Below are 18,118 nucleotides of genomic sequence, written 5' to 3'. Positions count from 1 at the left end.
TATGTTTTAAATAATTTACTAGTGCATGTGGTTTACATTAAATTTATTGCACCCTTTGAGTTTTGACCCTTATTGTGCAGTGTCTTCACTAATTTGCATCCTCTTCCTCCATCGTAAACTTCACTGACTGGTTTGAGCGCTGGGTTTTGTTTCTTTCTCTACTTCCTGTTTGCTGACACCTCTCACCTCTGCCCTCTACCCTTTGACCTTTCTTTGCGCTCGTTGCCATGGTAGCCCCGGGAGCGTGACGTTGTGAGGAGCTTGCGGTTGGTGAGTGGCGACTGGGCGGTGGGCGTGGCATGTGTGGCGCCCTCCGATGGCTGCTGCCGAGAACTGCATGTACCTCACTGACTCGCCTCTGTCCCACTCAATGTCATTCATTTTTATATAAGCCAGGTGTCATTCTAACTGAGTAGGACTACATTTAATATTGACTGAATGCTACAATAAAAATAAGTGCATTATTCATTCATTCCAAACTTGTGGTGCTAAGCTATACTGTAGTCAAAGCTGCCCTGGGGTAGACTGACGGAAGCGAGGCTGCCAATCTGCGCCATCAGCGATCACTCCTGAGGGTGAACAGTAAACAATTATTGGGATCAAAAGGTGAACTTTCTGGTTACAAGTTGATCTCTCTACCAACTGCGGTACAAAGATATTTATCAAAGTTGATCTCTCTACCAACTGCGGTACAAAGATATTTATCAAAGTAAAAATGAAGAAAAGTTTTCTGTACTTAGGATGGATAATAGCCTTTAAATAGTGCATAAGATCCATGAATCCAGTGCATGTTACATCCATCATTATGTGTATGTCTGCCTGGATGTTTCAAAATGCCGGTTATAAGAATTATCAACAGTATTTTAGATAATATGTACTCTCAGTGGTGGATGAAGTACTCAGTTTTGTAACTTAAGTAAAAGTACAGATACAGAGGTAAAAAAGTTACTCAAGTAAAAGTTAAAGTATCACATGAAAAAAATCTACTTAGGCAAAAGCATTTAAGTACCTGTTTAAAAATGTACAGTTAAAACATGTAGTGGAGTAGAAAGTACAGATACCTGCTCTCAAATGTAGTGAAGTAAAAGTAATAAGTATCCACTGTAAAATCTACAGTACAGATACCTAAAAATTCTACTTAACTACAGTACTTTATTTACTACTCGTACTTCGTTACCTTCCACCACTGTAACTCCTTCCTTCACCTAATGCACAGTTTTAAGTTTTGTTTTTAAAATGTGCTCCTATTTCATTTGCAATTTATAAATTTTATACCACGACTGCACATATGTTCAGTGGATGCAGTAGAAGTACTTAAGTATAAAGTAGGTGTGCCCTTTTACACCTGCTCCTCAGTCATGGAGTTGCTCATTTAATTTGAGGTAAAAAGATTTTTGTCACTAATGTCACTTACATTTTTTTTTCAGCCCAGAGAGAAAGGCCGAATGCGTTTCCATAAACTTCAAAATGTACAGATCGCCCTGGACTTTCTCAAGCACAGACAGGTCAGTAAACAGCATATATTTGGATTGTATTGCCTATGTTATTTTATTTTTTAATGCCTAAAAGTGCACTATGTAACTTTTCTGATGAAGGGTACACCAACTGCATGTTTCCATGGAGATGTTATTGCTTTGTCTGTGATTTTCCACAGTATGGCATTCAATTTCATTTATTCAGTTTTAGGTGTTTCTATTGCTATGAAATACAATTAAAAACATGCATTCTCACCTGTAACTTGGTCTGGTGCCATTACTGTTTGTCTCCATGTTTAGTATCATTCTATAGAAGCTTTCAACAGATGAAGCAACGCACAAGAAAAGTTGCATAGTCCATCTTTGAAATGCTATTAAAAATTTGTATTGGATGTTACAATGAGTGTGAATGGATGGATACTGTGCCTTATACTATTGTTTTAACCTTTACAAACTTGATAAATATAAGATAAACTGATTGAAAATGTTTTAGGGGGAAACATCTATATGCGTAAAAATATATAAGTTTTTATTTTTCAAGGTGAAACTTGTGAACATCAGGAATGACGATATCGCTGATGGAAACCCAAAGCTGACCCTGGGACTAATATGGACCATCATCCTCCATTTCCAGGTTTGTCAGTCTATATTTTACAACGCAATAATAACAAAATAATAAGTCATTAAACGGCCAAAATTAAATTATTTTCTGATCTATGTTAGAAATATCCCTGGACATGTGTTTTATTTCATTCACACATGTTTAATGCACAAACCCTGCATTTTTAGACTATGTTCTTCTCTCATATGGAAAACACTCTATGATATCACGTGGTAATACACAAAATGCTCCTCTGTGTTTTTAAACTCTTTACACCTTCACCAGAATGATTTGGATAATTTCAGCTCTGGGATTGCCAAGCTCTACCGGACAAAAGGTAAAATGTAAAAGGAAAACTACAACTTCATGACATCACAAGGTGGAGCAGAGTATTTTGAGCTTTAGAGATGTAGACAGACTAATAATGCAGGATATTAATTAATTAGATATTGACTAATAATGTGCGAATGAAGCAAAGTGCAATTCCAGGTATGTTTTTGAGGAGGTAACAACATTATAACATGAAGGTCATTATGATGTGGTGGGACTTCTAAAATTCATCATAGTGAATATTTATAAGTGATGTTTTTCCAGTGGTTGCTAGGATAAATGCAGATAAAAGTTCATTTATTAAACTGTGCTGACAGTGAGGCTCCTATGGTGAAACTTGGCTGAGCCTGCTGCTGCCTTGAGGGAGTGAACCAGATCATATCTAACTCTGTCTACACTCTCAAAGTCATTCACCTCTTTCTCTCTTCACTCATTTTCACTTTATTTTATACATCTTGAAAAACAAAAATTACATGGTAAAACTCTTCACTTTCTGGTTAAGTTTTGAATTAAACAATAAAAAAATATTTGTCGTTGAATTACAAGATTTACGACTTTATAAAAATGAGAAAATCCAACATGCTTCTAAGCATTAAGACAATGCAATATTTTTCCTCATAAATTTAATGTTACCAAAAAATATAACAATACTACTACTACTACTACTACTACTACTACTACTACTACTACTACTACTACTACTACTACCACTACTACTACTACTACTACTACTACTAATACTAATACTACTACTACTACTACTACTAATACTAATAATAATAATAATAATAAATGAATAAATAAAAATGTATCTACGACTTTGTTTTGTACATATAGACAGTTTATCGTCAAGTTAAAAAAATTGCAAGAAGATGAAAAAATTGCTGAAAAAAATGTATATAATGATAATTCTGCTCTTTGATTATTTGAATGGACTGCAAAAACACAATCTGTTTTAATAAAAGCATTTAATAAAACTTGAAATATAAACTTTTAAATATCCTCATGATTAATTCTTATACAATCTAACAAAAACACTTGGAAACGCTCCCCCTGCACACACCGTTCCATTGTTTTGTGGCTATTAATCAACACAATTGTTCCTTTGTTCAAATTTATTGTTCCTCTTGGCAGCCGTATTTAACCATGTCCCATTCTCACAAGCACATTCAATTTAATGACCTTTTGGTGCAAATAAAATGCATTCGGTGATTATTTTAACTGCCTTCACGCATTCAAATCGGCTAAGTCACATTTCCTTAGCCATGGACCATTGTTTACAATAGGGACCATGCTTTGACCGCTGTTACATAACACTACATACTGTTTGACATGCATTTGGAACACTTTCATTACAGTGTGATTAGTTCGCTTCCGGGCAGAGTAGGAAAATTGAACGTTTCTAGGCTCACTCATCAGATTTGATTTAGTTTTGTTGACACAGCAGTTACAGTAGAAGCAGGGAGTGCATGTAGTCCAACATTTGGTAGTACTTAGACCTCTATATCCAAGATTTAAGTGTTTCAAGACTAAACAATAAGCTACTACGCTTAATTTGGTGTATCCTGTTCGGATTCTCAAGTTTAAAGCACTTTGTTGTTTCATGTGGCACTGTGTTACTGCTCTGGCTTACAATGAAGAGAAGAGGACCTTGAATTGAATGTAAACTGATTAAATTACAGTACGGCTCCGACCTGTGGTCCACCCAAAGCAGATGTTGAGATGTTTCAGATGTGGGCAGAGTAGACAGAAATTGTAGTCAAGTAAAATAAAAATACTCTTACTTCATACTATTAAACAAGTAAAAATACTATTAATTCAGTACTATTAATTACTAAGTAGACGTCCAATGTATGGTTCAAGAAATTAAGTATGAGTAAAGAACTTTGCAGCTCGGGTCATAACACAGACCCCCACTATCCACCACATCACCCCCGCCCTACAACAACTCCACTGGCTCCCCATAAAACAGAGAATTAACTTCAAAATACTAATTACCACCTTCAAAGCAATACACAACCAAGCCCCTTCATATATATCTGACCTCCTCCACATTGCTGCTCCTGCCCGCTCTCTCCGCTCCTCCTCCTCTCTCCAGCTCACTGTACCCTCTGCGCGAACTTGTGACCATGGGGAACAGGGCTTTCAGTCGCTCTGCCTCCCAGCTTTGGAACTCTCTCCCTCCTGATCTCCGCAACTCACTCTTCAAATCCAGACTCAAAAGTCACCTGTTCAGACTGTCCTATCTCTCTCTCTCCAATCACACATTTTGTCAATCAGTTTTTGTCATGTTTTTTGTGTTTTTATATATTTTTTATCTAATTTTATCTTGTTCATTGTCCTTGGGTGTTTTGAAAGGCGCTTATAAATAAAATGCATTATTATTATTATTAAAGTATTTGGGGAAACTACTACTCAAGTAGCATTTGCAAGAGTAACTGTGGGACGAAACATCTTATTTATAATTTGAAGTGATTTTCCTTGTGGATCAGTAAAGATTGTCTAAGGTTAATGTAATTTGAAGGACAAAACATTAGATAATGCAAAAAATCTGAAGTGTTCAAAGGATAGACACAGATTAGGAAAAAAAATATCTGGAAGATGAGTGCACTAAATACATTTAATATTGCCAACAGTAAGCTTTTGTCTCATGTAGACTTGCTCACAGTGGGAAGAGTAACCAAAACTTTTACTCAAGTAAGAGTACTGTTACAATTTTATTAGAGTAGCTACTAATAACAACTCACAAAACCTATATCCAATTTTCACAGTTTGAAAATCACGTCTTGCCCATTAATTAAAGGTCCTATATTACACAAAATTCACTCTTGTGAGCTTTAAGCCATGTTGCAATGTTGTTACCTCATCAAAAACATACCTGTAATTGTGTTTTGTTTTGTATATGTTTGAGTAGTCCTGCATTAGTAGTCTGTCTACATCTCCAAAGCTCAAAATACTCTGTTCCACCTTTTGATGTCATGTAGTTGGCAGCTACATTTTACCTTTATGGCTGAAATCGTCCAAGTGATTCTAATGAAAGTGTATGGAGTTTAAAAACACAGTGGAGCACTTCTTGTATTACCATATGACATCACAAGGTGGAATGGAGTGTTTTCTGTTTGAGAATAATTCAGCCTAAATATACAGGGTTTGCGTGTTAAACATGTGTGAATGAAATAAAACACAACTCAAGGTATGTTTTTGATGAGGAAACTACATTATAACATAGATCAGAAAATAGCAGAATATTTCACATCTATTTTTTTGTCACATTCTTAATTCTTACTCTGGATGTGGAAAATCGTTGGGAGTGTGCAGTGGAGGAGTCTTCATGCTTTGCTGGTTTTGATGGTGATTCTGGGATCTGGCTGTTCGTCCCGCGTGACTCATTCGTCCCATGTGAAGTTGGCGGGACGGAGGCGTAACCCTAGCTCCCCAAACACTGTGGAAAATATCAAACCCACTGCAACGTACAGGGTTTCCCACACAAAATGAGTCAGGACGAGGAGATGGTTAACCCTTGGACGTGTAAATTTATGGCCTTTTAAGACTTGTTATTTTACCAAAATGTCTTACTATACTTTATGCATTTGCCAGTGGAAATGTGCAGTATAAAAAATAAGTTTGTGTAGTTGAGAGAGATGTTAATTAGCGTTGTTGAACTCAAATGATTTTCTAACTCTCACCATATTCCCTTACATATATATATATATAAGTTTCTCTCCATGAACAGCCATAGAAAGTAAGTTGCAGGCTTTGTTTGGCTAAGTGCTTTATAAATCCTAGTGTCTTAGACACTTTACAATTACTACCAGTTCTAAAGTCAGGTTATGGTGGATAATTGAGAACTAACACCCTGTTCACCCATGTGTACATACCCAAACATACCTGAACTAGACCAGGACTAAACTAGGACTAGAATAGGCCAAACCAAGTCTACATCAAGATTAAACTAGGACTAGAACAGGCCAAATAAAGTCTACACTAGGACTAAACTAGGACTAGAACAGGCCAAATAAAGTCTAAACCAGGACTAAGCTGGGACTAGAACAGGCCAAAGCGAGTCTACATCAGGACTAAACTAGGACTAGAACAGGCCAAACAAAGTCTACATCAGGACTAAACTAAGACTAGAACAGAAACAAACTAGGACAAGTACAAACGCAGCCAATAAACTTAAAAATTATAAAAGAGGGGAAACTGTTCTGATTTGGAATTATAAAATGAAATACATTTTTAAACAACAGTTGCCTTTTCATTTTCCTTTCTTTGTTTTAAAACTCAGACATCCAGTCTACAGTAGCTATAATTTAGTTAGAACGTTTATTTCTGCAGACATTAGTCACCATGAACAATAGTGACTTCCTCAAATCTCACTGTCCCCTAGAGCTTAAAAGTTAGCATTAAAAATAACAGTGGTTTAATAGTTTACAAAAGGAGGAGCTAAAGTAGGCGGTGCTTTGAATCACAGCTATACTCCACTCACAGCTTTGGGGTTTCCCATTAGAAAATACAGGAAGAAATGACTTTTTTCCACCCTCCGCCCTTTTCCTTAGAACGCATCTGTCCAAGTGAAATTATAACTTCTGCTCTGACTCATGTAAGAAATAATACAGGCAAGAGACCAAACTGTTTCCAGGAGACTGCAAAGAGATGAAAAAAGCGATGTGATTATTTGCAGAATCCCTAAATGTGCCCCCTAAATGTGCACGTTTTATAACAGCACATTTTTCAAGCAAATAAAATATAAATAACATCTTCAACATTAACATTTTCAAAGTCACATAAAAATTGAAGGACAATTTGGCATTAACCTTCCTTACATTTATTCAAATACAAGTGTTTTAATGGCTACTTTTTTTTTTTTGGCCTCTCTTCAGATCTGACCAGTCTCCATGGAGTTATAAAGTTTAAAGCTATGCTGTGGAACGTTCCAGGCAAAGTAATAACATCTTCATAGAAACATAAATCCTCCTCCAGAAAAGTTCCTTATCACCCTTTTTAAAACAATAGAGCAGACACAATAGACACCATACATTTGACTCTGGTAATGAATTTTTTTGAAGACTTTCACAGTTCTGTCGGCTATAAAATATGGAATTTTCTAGTTAACTTCGCGTCCAACATTCACTGCTGCTCAAGTATTTTTTAGTGGGCGGATTCAGGGAGTTGTAAAACTTTGTCTCTGAGGCGGTTTACTGTTTATTGTCTTATAACTAAATAAATAAACGTCTGTGGTCGTTTCAAACCAGTCAAACTCAAGTACTTTATGTTCTCTTTAAGTGAAAGTGCTGTGGGTTAAACTGTGACTCATCTCGATATGGAAGAAATCAGCCTTTAGGAAAATACACTTTCCTTCTCCTCATCCAACATGCCAACCACTGTTAATATAAAAAGAAAAGTTATATTTATGCCACCAAGAATAACACTGTACAGGGAAAACTAGAAGCTATATAAAAACAGACCTCCAATGTGACACTAATTAAAGGTAAAAGCAATTTTATACAAATGTTTTTTTGGGTTTTTTTTTTTTTTAGATTGCCCCACTAGCTTTTTATAAAACGTGGTAAAGCAAGGAAAAAGATTAAAGATGTTCTTCAAACTGCTTAGTAATTTGAACTCACTAAGCGGCCAAAATGGTGAGTGGCCATCCTATAACTAGAGAGTTATAGGGCATATTCTGTTCTTGTGCCCTATGGTAAGACATTTCACTCACCTAGCCTAGTAAAAATATGGTGTGTGAGTGATTGCTGGTTAGAAAGTCTATTGGAGCATACAGTCTATTGGAGCAGTCCCATGACAGTTGCAGCTACCAAAGTTGTTCTCTCCTTTGAATGTGGGGAATCTATAAATAATGCAATTTAAGAGTTGAGTTGAGCTGAGTTTTCAAAATACTTTATTTTATGATTACGTCAAACCAACATTCACTGGTGATATGATAGTAAAACTTTCATTACATGGCAGTATTAATCTACACAAACTGTAAAACTTTATACATTTACAAATATTTCTTTCCCTCTATTTGCATTATCTACTATCTTAATATTGCTACCAATTTGTCTTTTTTCTTCCTCAGATCTCAGACATCCAGGTGAACGGTCAGTCGGACGACATGACGGCCAAAGAGCGTCTGCTGCTGTGGTCCCAGAGGATGGTGGAGGGGTACCAGGGCCTCCGCTGCGAAAACTTCACCTCGGGTTGGAGGGACGGAAAACTCTTCAATGCCATCATCCACAGGCACAGGTCAGAGGTCAGGGGTCAAAGGGTCAATGGCCATCCAATTTGAGTCAGAACCACATTTGTGTCCCAATTTGATGCTGCTTTGCAAACTTATTTTTATTTTATTTTATTATTTTATTTATTTAACATAAATAAAATAATAAAATAAAAGGCAACTGACAGATAGCAACAGTTTCTGGAGAGTAAAATAATGAAAATTTAGTCAAGCATGATTGACGCAAATTTGGTAAATGACTCAAATTGGGAATGACAAGGACCATTGCCATAGCAATTAACAATTAAAAGCAAAATATTATATCTTTTGAATGATTAGTTGTTGTCAAAATGGCACCGTATGACAGAAAGCCGAAATCAATGACTGGGGTGCCCAAGGAGACTCAGCAGCTGATTATCACATGACATCAAAATGTTCTGTTAGGGCTGCAACTACTAAGAATTCTTTTGCTAATCGATTCATTTTCTTTGCTGGTAATTTCATGATTAGATGCTATCGGCCAGTGTGCATGGCATTTTATTGTGTTATCATGATGAAGCTAAAGTGAATGTGTCTTTTTAGGTTTTGTAGTTAGAGAAATATGCCCAGATAGGAGATATGGAGATTGCAATTAATGTAATTGAACAGGACTCTCTGCATTACATTTTACACAGTGTAAACTACAAATATATTTGATGACACATAAAACATACCATAATATCCAGTCCACAAAGTACTACTACTCAAAAAAGGTATTTAGGTACATTTTTTCAATCATTTTAAAATAAGCTTGTGCAGAAAAGACTTGTCTGAACCTGGATCTTGTCATACTGCAGAGCACCCATCATTCACAGAAGGTTTAAATAATATTACAGATGACCTTTTAGTTTGGTCCCTGTTACATAACCACTCATCTTTCTGTCTTTTAAATGTCAGGGCTAAGAAAGCACAAAACATATACACTAAAATGGGTTAATTTTAAATTTCTGATATTTTGGTTTGATTAATTTTAAACTTGCTAAATGTGCCTATTCTTGTTAATTATATTTTATTATATTAAACATGATTAAATATGAAATGTTTTATGAATGATTGGGCGTTAGACATTGGATAACGTTGCTAAGACTAATACCACTTTTTTAAAGCTCTCTAAGAAATTCATTAGCATACATAATACATTACACATTAAAGTACACAGCCATTGTGTGTAGTATCAGTTGTACTATATATGTTCATATAATTCAATCATACCATAAAATATTTGAAAACATGGTTATATTAAATCAGTGCATCTGTACACAGTATATGTTTAGATAAAGATAATGTATCAAGCTAACATTTTTATAGAAAATTCTCAAGATTTCACAGCAAACACACTGTACAAACTGCCACCCTCCGGCTTTGAAAGATTTAAGTGCTTTGAAGTTTTTATGTTCAGTGCAACAACTACAAGCTTTTAAGGTCATGACTCTGCTGAACTAAATAACAGAAAAAAATACCAGGTTTAAACTTTGACTTTTCAAGTGACATTTTGTGACCAAAATGGGACTAAATTGAACTTGGACACTTTAATACTTAAAGGTAATATTGACATTGTTTTGGAATAAATTTGGCTAAACCAGATTTTAACCAGATTTGAGACCTAGACTGGACCAGACCTCAGCCATATTTGTATAAACAGCTTTCAGAATGATGAAAAATTAAGACCGTTAGCATAGTGATTAATTATTTAAAACTAAATATGACATTTTTTGAATGGGAAAAAGTTCTCAAATGTCACATATAACAGCTGTTAAGTAGCTGACAGATTGAATTTTTCTTTTACTATGGATCATACCTGGATGACTGAGGGATTACACAGACACCATAGCTTGAAAACCATTGGCTTCTTGGTATGGGTGCATCATATAAATTTTAAAAGAGCTGCCCCGAGGGATAATTTTTGACTGACAGGTCTCTGCAAATCACTTGTTCAAACTCCACATCTCGCAGTAGAATCTTCAGAGCAGAGACGAAGTGGCATGTGCAAAACGTCAGCAGCTGAAAGAAGGGTTTTGGATAACTTTCACTTGCATTTTTCAATTAAATTTGTAGATTTCGAAGCTAAAAACCATCGGCAAAATGTTTAAACTGAAAAGAAGATTTAGCTCAAAGAGGCGTTTGAACAGCGCATCGAGCAGCACTGCAGGATCGATCACTGATTTGGACGATAAAGTTATAATGCTTTGTGAGGACATTCCGGCGGAGACCTCTTTTGATTCGGGACGGGGATCACAAAGTCCAGGAGCCCAGTCTAGTCCAGGGTCTCAAAGTGAAGAACAGGAGGGAGCAGCAAAATCAGGTCTAGATCCTCAGATAATCCACCTCAGAGACAGGACGTCCTACAGGAGAGCATGCTACATCGATGGATATCCACGCAAAGGGAGATACAGCCAGAAAGTTGTACAAGTGTATGAAATCTGTTATTACTCCTCTTAGTTTGGATTATTATGGCTTGCTTTCGATTACATTAGACCTAATAGTAGTGAAATATAATGAATGTAACAAAATGTCATTATATACTAAACTGAAATTTAATTATTCTGATTTCAATAAGGTATTATAAATATGCATTGTATATTCATTTAAATTTGTAGTAGACTGTGCACAGATTAGGTGCTCCAGGTAACTTTTCTGGTAAGAGAGACACCACCTGCTTGTCGCTATGGAAACTTATCTAGCTTGGATTTATTCAATAGCAGATCTTATATTGCTGGAAAAAAAAAACACACACACACACACATATTTTTTCAATCATGGGTCTTTTTTGCACCTTTGCTGTGAACTGGTTGGCCTGGTGTGTGTTGTTTCTACGGAGATACGTTTAAAGCCATACAGTCGAACATTACAGGCAAAGCAATATCATCTCCATTGAGACAAGCAAGCAGCTGACTCACCACCAGAAATGCATCGTGCACCTTTAAATTGCATGAAATTTTAAAATAGCCCTTTTCTGTTTTTGCAAATGAACTCTTTTGAACTCTTTAGCAGACGGGCTACTTAACCAAGAACAGTTTGATCACAGTATAAGTCTAATTATGCAAAACCATCTGTAAATATTTGCTTAAAAGACACTATTTGGCCATTTGCAGTCTATCTTTGAAAACCAGGTCAAGATGTCTGAGTTGTAACAAATACAAATTTTTGAATCATAATCAACTCAATCCTTGCACCAACATGTCTGCAGCATTTAAAATGTCTTGGCTTTGCGATTTTGTTTGCATCTTTTTCTTTATAGCGCTACCCTTGAGAATAACATATAATATATATGAAGGTGATAAAGATACTTGCTTGTGCTTGACTTTTTATAATGCAAATGTATCATAGGCCTGAAGCTACTTAAAATATGGAGTGAATGAATGTTATCTAACCTGCCACTCATCTCACAGGAATGATGGCTGAAAGGCATTGACCTACAAAAATTATTTAGAGCAACGTTTAACATTTTCAACTGCCAGAAATTAAATATGCACAGCTTTTTATTGATCCATTTGTATTAAAGAGAAACTAACCATTTTGTCATTGATTCATAGCTTTATTGTAAGATATTTTGAAATAAGAACCTGGATACAATTATTCAACCAATTACCAGCTAGCACTATGGACATTGTTTAGGGATTAGGTCCATAAACTTACCATGTAATGAAGTCTGCGTTCACACTAGTGCATTCACCACATAAACATTGAGACAAGTAGGATTAAACCTGAAGCCTGAAGTAGACCAAGACTAAACAAGGACTAAACTGGACCAAATCAAATTCACATCAGGGATAAAATGTACTCAAAATAGACGTGAACGCACCCTGAAAGTCTTTTCAGTTGACAACAATCACGCCAGTGTGATTGAGCAATATGGTCACTTTTAATACTATACTTTTTACATTTTTTCTGACAGAGAAGACACCCAACTTCATAATAGTTTTAGTTTGATGTGCATTGGCTTGGTAACAAGTTCAAAATATCTGCATTTTCACAATTTACTAGAAAAAGCTCAACTCAGCTCAACTAACATAAAAAATTGCAGTTTAGAATGGTGATGCCTCATAAATCCAACTATTCATGTGTTTCAGCTTTCTGCTTATAGGTGACATTTTGAGGACATTGAACCATTCAAAGGATAAACTACTTTGTTTTGAATTGTTGAATGCTATGTCGATGGTGTTAGTTTTCATCTCTCTGAAACCCATGGATTCCACTAGCTATTGCTATGTTTACTACCAGAAAACAGCAGATATAAAGTACATCTAATATTAAACAAAATAAATATCTGAAAATGTAATCTATGGGAAGTAAGAAATCATTTTTAATATTAATATATTATAATATTGTCTTGTTTTGTGTTTTAGACCAAACTTGATCGACATGGGGAAAGTGTACAGACAAACAAACCAGGAGAATCTGGAGCAGGCCTTCACCATTGCAGAGAGAGAGCTGGGAGTCACACGGCTGCTCGATCCCGAAGGTATGATGGAAAATACAGTAAAATAAGACTTTGATGCTAAATTATGGCCATAAACTCATAAAAAATGTTTTGAGGATTAGCAAAGAATTTTAAACATGATAGAATAGGATGTACACAGATGTTTGTCCTAAGTATGAGCGTAAACCTTTTGGTGTTTTATTTTAGATAATAATTAGCATGTAAAGCAGCATTTGAGCTAACGGCTTACCAACTTTATTATGAGATTTTAGATGTTCCTGGTGAGGAGACTAAATAAATGCCATAAATATCATGAAATAAACATTTTCTATACTTAAGTATGGGGCTTCACCATTAATTTGCATGTGAAGGAGCATTCAATTTGATGTAACTTAGGGTAGGAGTGGCTAGCCAAGTGATCGAATTGTAGTAACAGGCAGACATAATAATAATAATAATAATAATAATAATAATAATAATAATAATAATAATAATAATAATAATAATAATACATTTTATTTATATAGCGCTTTTCAAGACACTCAAAGTCGCTTCACAATACATAAAAGAATAAAATATCACAAAATTTACAACATAAAATCAAACATAGAGAATTTGTATCTGTGAATGTCTGTGATGTCTGTCAAGGTATTTTTAATGATTAATATGTTTGTGCGGATGACAAATATGTTGGCATTATTTTATAAATGGGGTGGTAGAAATTTATTACATTTTTTTTTTTTCTCTCAGACGTGGATGTGCCCCATCCCGATGAGAAGTCAATCATCACTTATGTCTCGTCTCTTTATGACGCAATGCCCCGAGTCCCAGACGCCCAGGACGGAGTACGGGCCAACGTGAGCACCAGTTTATCTGTAATCCCCAAATACTCCCCCTATTCACAGTATCAGTACTTTCACTACATAGTACATACTCTGATAGTCTGTGTATCCTGTGTACTGTGTGTACTGTGTGTAGGAGCTGGAGCTGCGCTGGCAGGAGTACTACGAGCTGGTGACAATGCTGCAGCAGTGGATGAGGCACCATATCCTGGTGTTTGAGGAGAAGAAGTTCCCCACCAGCTACGAGGAGATTGAGGTGAGTGATATATACATTTTCTTGGTAATAATATGAAAACATCAGAGTAAGTATTACATTAATAAGTAATTGTTATAAGCAAAATTTCTGCCCTTGTTTTTGCAGGTTTTGTGGCGTCAGTTCCTCAAGTTTAAAGAGACCGAGCTCCCAGCGAAAGAATCAGACAAAAACCGCTCTAAGCACATCTTCAAGTCATTTGAAGTGAGTTTTATCAATGACACAGTTTTTATTTTGTTTTTATTGTCACAGTCACAGTCCTAATACCACCTTTTTTGTACACCTTGTTTTTAGACATTGATTAGTGACAATTATTTAGTTGCTTTTGACAATGATTGGTTTATCTTATAATAAAGTACACTAAAGACTGTATTCAAATAATATTTCTTTATATTGTGTACAAATCAAAACGTTGTTGTTTTATGATGTGTTTAATGATGCTCTTTAATGTATTTTATGCTTTCTAGGTTTTAGTTAGGAGTTAGTCTTTTCTGTAATCATGAAAAAGGACAGTTTCATATTATATACAAAACACATAGGCTTAGTTCTTGGAGACATTACTGGAAAAAAACATATACATTTTGGATTAGTATTTGCAAATCTACCTTGACAGAATTTAGCAAGTGTCCCCAATAATGTTCCATAGTAACGTTTTTGTAGGTAGGTATTGGCACCTTGATACAAAACAGACCTGAAGTGGAGCTCATGCAATTCTTCACTATTGATTTCTGTTCACCCAGTCTAAAGTCTTTTCCTGTCTGTCTGTAGGGGGCAGTGCAGTCGGGACAGGTGAAAGTGCCTCCCAGTTATCACCCATTTGACGTGGAGAAGGAGTGGGGTCGCCTCCATGTGGCCATCCTGGAAAGAGAGCGCCTGCTCCGGATTGAGTTTGAACGGTAATCATAACAGTAAAGAAATAGTATTGATTAGAAGTAGCATTAATATGGGCACGTTATTAGATGGGAAAATTAAGTGTCAATAATGTTGTGAATGTTGGTATGAAGGTATGCATGAAAGATATATTGTTTATAGTATATATAAATAAGTGGTATTTCTGCACTATGGTGGAAATCTTAAGATCATATTTCACCTTTTTGTCTCAGACCTTTTAATCCTAATCCCTTTTAACTAAATTCTGTTTGATTGACATAATATCTGAAAATATCAAGATTTTTGTTTTTGTCAATATTTCCCACCCCTATATGGTAGTAGCAGCAGCAATAGTAATAGAAGTAGTTATAGTAGTAGTACAAATCCTAAAACACCTTCTTATTTCTTATCACTTTCAGTAAAATGGAAAAAGAAAGAAAGAAATTGCAATATTAGTTTTAAAAGTTTTTTTTTTCCAGCTCCTGTATCAAAACCAGCGTCTGTCACATGCTTTTAGCGTTGCCACAATAATCTCTAGATTTACCAATGCAATGAAAACGAAAAGAAAGTGACTCATTCTCAAATGATGAAGTGGTTATAAAATGCAGCTTTGTCGAACGGAAAGTAGAACAATTTCTACTGGGCAAACCACATGACAACTCCACCGTTCTCATAGCAACAGACAACAATCTTAAAAATGGTTGTTTCATCACAAGGCCAAGCAGGGCGTAACTTTTCAATTGCTTTTTCCATGTCTTAGAAAAGCAAATCTTAGTTACATTTCAGTAAGTGGACTGAGAAACAAGGCAAAAACGTCATTATGGCTTTTATGCATCAAGGATACGTGTTAAAATGTCTGTACCGGAGTAAGGCAGAGTATGTTTTTTGTGATTACTGATGAAATTGCACTGCCAAGAATCATTATCTATGGAGTTTAATGTGTTTTAAATGGCATTGTTTTTTCATTGATTTCAGATTGGAGAGACTTCAGAGGGTTGTTAGCAAGGTCCAGATGGAGTCAGGAGTCTGCGAGGAGCAACTGAACCAGGTGGAGGCACTGCTACAACAGGTAAACATAGAAAATTAAATAAATGCATTTTTCTTTCCCAATAAGTGAATTTTGTTAATTGTGTTTAAATTAATCTGTTTTCTGTTTTAGGATGTGAGATCTATGGGCGCGGGGAAGCCTCCTCAGCATTCTGGAGAAGTGGAGGCAGATTTGGAAAAGGCAGAGGGAATGATCCGCCTCCTGTTCAATGATGTGCAGCTGCTTAAAGACGGGCGCCACCTGCAGGCCGAGCAGATGTATCGCAGGTAATGCTAGGAATAAGGCTCAAGAGGAATTTATAACACAATAAACTGCATGCGCATTAGAGATAATTGTCATCTGATTGTATTTATTTGGTTAAAGTCAGGGCATTTTTTATGATTTTGAGTTGTATGGTATGGTGTGAAGGAGGTTCTGATCTGATTACCATGGATATGATAATAATTTTCTTTTGTTTTAAAACTTTTTCACTTTTTTAATTGTCCCTTTGCCATGAGGTATTTTTTGAAAAGTCAGACCTATGATAGACTAGGTAACTCAAATAGCATTGGCATAAGAAGATGCAAAATGTCTCTTTCTGCAAAAAGTACTTTTTAATGTAAAAAGTGAAATATTTTAGCTCATTGTTGCAGAGCATATTGTTTTGTATTATTGCAGTGGTCGTGAACCGCATCTGTACCTAAACCTGCTTTTCCTCCTATTCCTATTTCAGGGTCTACCGTCTCCATGAGCGTTTGGTGAACCTCCGCAGCGAGTACAACCTGCGCCTCAAGTCCGGAATCACTGTGACCCAAATCCCAATGACCCAAATCCCCTTAACCCAGGTCCAGATGGGGCAGGTCCAGACATCTTCAGGGACCAGGGTGCGTCCTGAGCTGGATGAGGTCACAATGAGGTATATCCAGGATCTGTTAGGATGGGTGGAGGAGAACCAGAAGCGCGTGGACGAGGGCGAGTGGGGGTCTGACCTGCCCACTGTGGAGTCTCAGCTGGGCAATCACCGCGGCCTGCATCAGTCCATAGAAGAGTTCAGGTCCAAGATTGAAAGGGCCAAGGCGGATGAGGTAATAATTGGTGATAAATTGGTGAAATTTGTAGGATTTTTTGCACACTTTTACTATTTTTTATCTGTCCTTACAACCAAAGACAGAAATTACAGGGTATGTATTTATGATTGTAATCTTAAAAATAATAATAATTCATTAAACATCAAGACATGGTTTATTTTTCTATTTTATTTTAGGTAGTTTAGATTGACAGGTGTGCCACTTCATTTGCTATATTTTGTCGTGTAAATATATCATCATTTTAATTACTCAACAATTTAAATTTACCATTTTGTTTCAGAGTCAGATCTCCCCTGTGAGTAAAGCTGCCTATCGTGACTATCTGACCAAACTGGAGCAGCAGTACGGAAAACTTCTGGTAAGACTAACTTAAATACAAACATATGTTGTAACATCACTGTAAAATCACTGAAAAAAATCCTTAAATTACATTAAAATGATCTAAAACGAACAGTAAAATCGCCTATAAACTAAATAAAAATATGCCAAAATAAAGTAAATGTATCAACATTGCACTAAAATTGTCCATTCCTCTGGCAGAGTGCTTCAAAGTCACGCCTGCGTTACCTGACGGAGCTCCACGCCTTCGTCTCCGCGGCAACCAAAGAGCTGATGTGGCTGAACGAGAAAGAGGAGGAAGAGGTCAACTATGACTGGAGCGAACGCAACACCAACATGACAGCCAAGAAGGAAAACTACTCTGTAAGAAACAAGAATTTGGTTTGTATTTTGTGTTATTAAATGTATTTTTGGCCTAATATTTTAATCTTTTTTGTTAGGGTCTGATGAGAGACTTGGAGCTCAGGGAGAAGAAGGTGAATGGGGTCCAAGCGTCAGGAGATAAACTGCTCAGAGATGGACATCCAGCCAAAAAAACCATAGAGGTGATTCAAATACTTAAAACATTAATTTGTTAAAAGAAATACATTAAAGGAGCTACTGAAACGATATTATAATAT

At 36.0% G+C, this 18,118-nt stretch overlaps 1 protein-coding gene across 22 annotated transcripts in view; it reads left to right on the top strand.

Annotated features, from left to right (window-relative positions):
• pleca (plectin a) overlaps positions 1-18,118 on the top strand; it is a 113,337-nt gene that overhangs the window by 74,930 nt on the left and 20,289 nt on the right. For 13 of the 22 annotated variants that reach the window (XM_055225447.1, XM_055225443.1, XM_055225452.1 and 10 more), the window contains 14 exons: positions 1,428-1,505; positions 2,017-2,109; positions 8,483-8,649; positions 13,006-13,121; positions 13,830-13,954; positions 14,058-14,177; positions 14,283-14,378; positions 14,943-15,070; positions 16,020-16,113; positions 16,204-16,358; positions 16,805-17,156; positions 17,440-17,517; positions 17,700-17,861; positions 17,939-18,043. In XM_055225447.1, the coding sequence (XP_055081422.1) occupies positions 1,428-1,505; positions 2,017-2,109; positions 8,483-8,649; positions 13,006-13,121; positions 13,830-13,954; positions 14,058-14,177; positions 14,283-14,378; positions 14,943-15,070; positions 16,020-16,113; positions 16,204-16,358; positions 16,805-17,156; positions 17,440-17,517; positions 17,700-17,861; positions 17,939-18,043 (1,869 nt within the window). The remainder of the gene's footprint in view (positions 1-1,427; positions 1,506-2,016; positions 2,110-8,482; positions 8,650-13,005; positions 13,122-13,829; positions 13,955-14,057; positions 14,178-14,282; positions 14,379-14,942; positions 15,071-16,019; positions 16,114-16,203; positions 16,359-16,804; positions 17,157-17,439; positions 17,518-17,699; positions 17,862-17,938; positions 18,044-18,118) is intronic. The other 9 variants (XM_055225441.1, XM_055225449.1, XM_055225451.1 and 6 more) reach the window with 1 other exon arrangement.

Source organism: Periophthalmus magnuspinnatus, chromosome 11, assembly GCF_009829125.3.
Source record: "Periophthalmus magnuspinnatus isolate fPerMag1 chromosome 11, fPerMag1.2.pri, whole genome shotgun sequence".
Lineage (NCBI taxonomy): Eukaryota > Metazoa > Chordata > Actinopteri > Gobiiformes > Gobiidae > Periophthalmus > Periophthalmus magnuspinnatus.
This window is presented reverse-complemented; position numbering and strand designations above follow the sequence as displayed.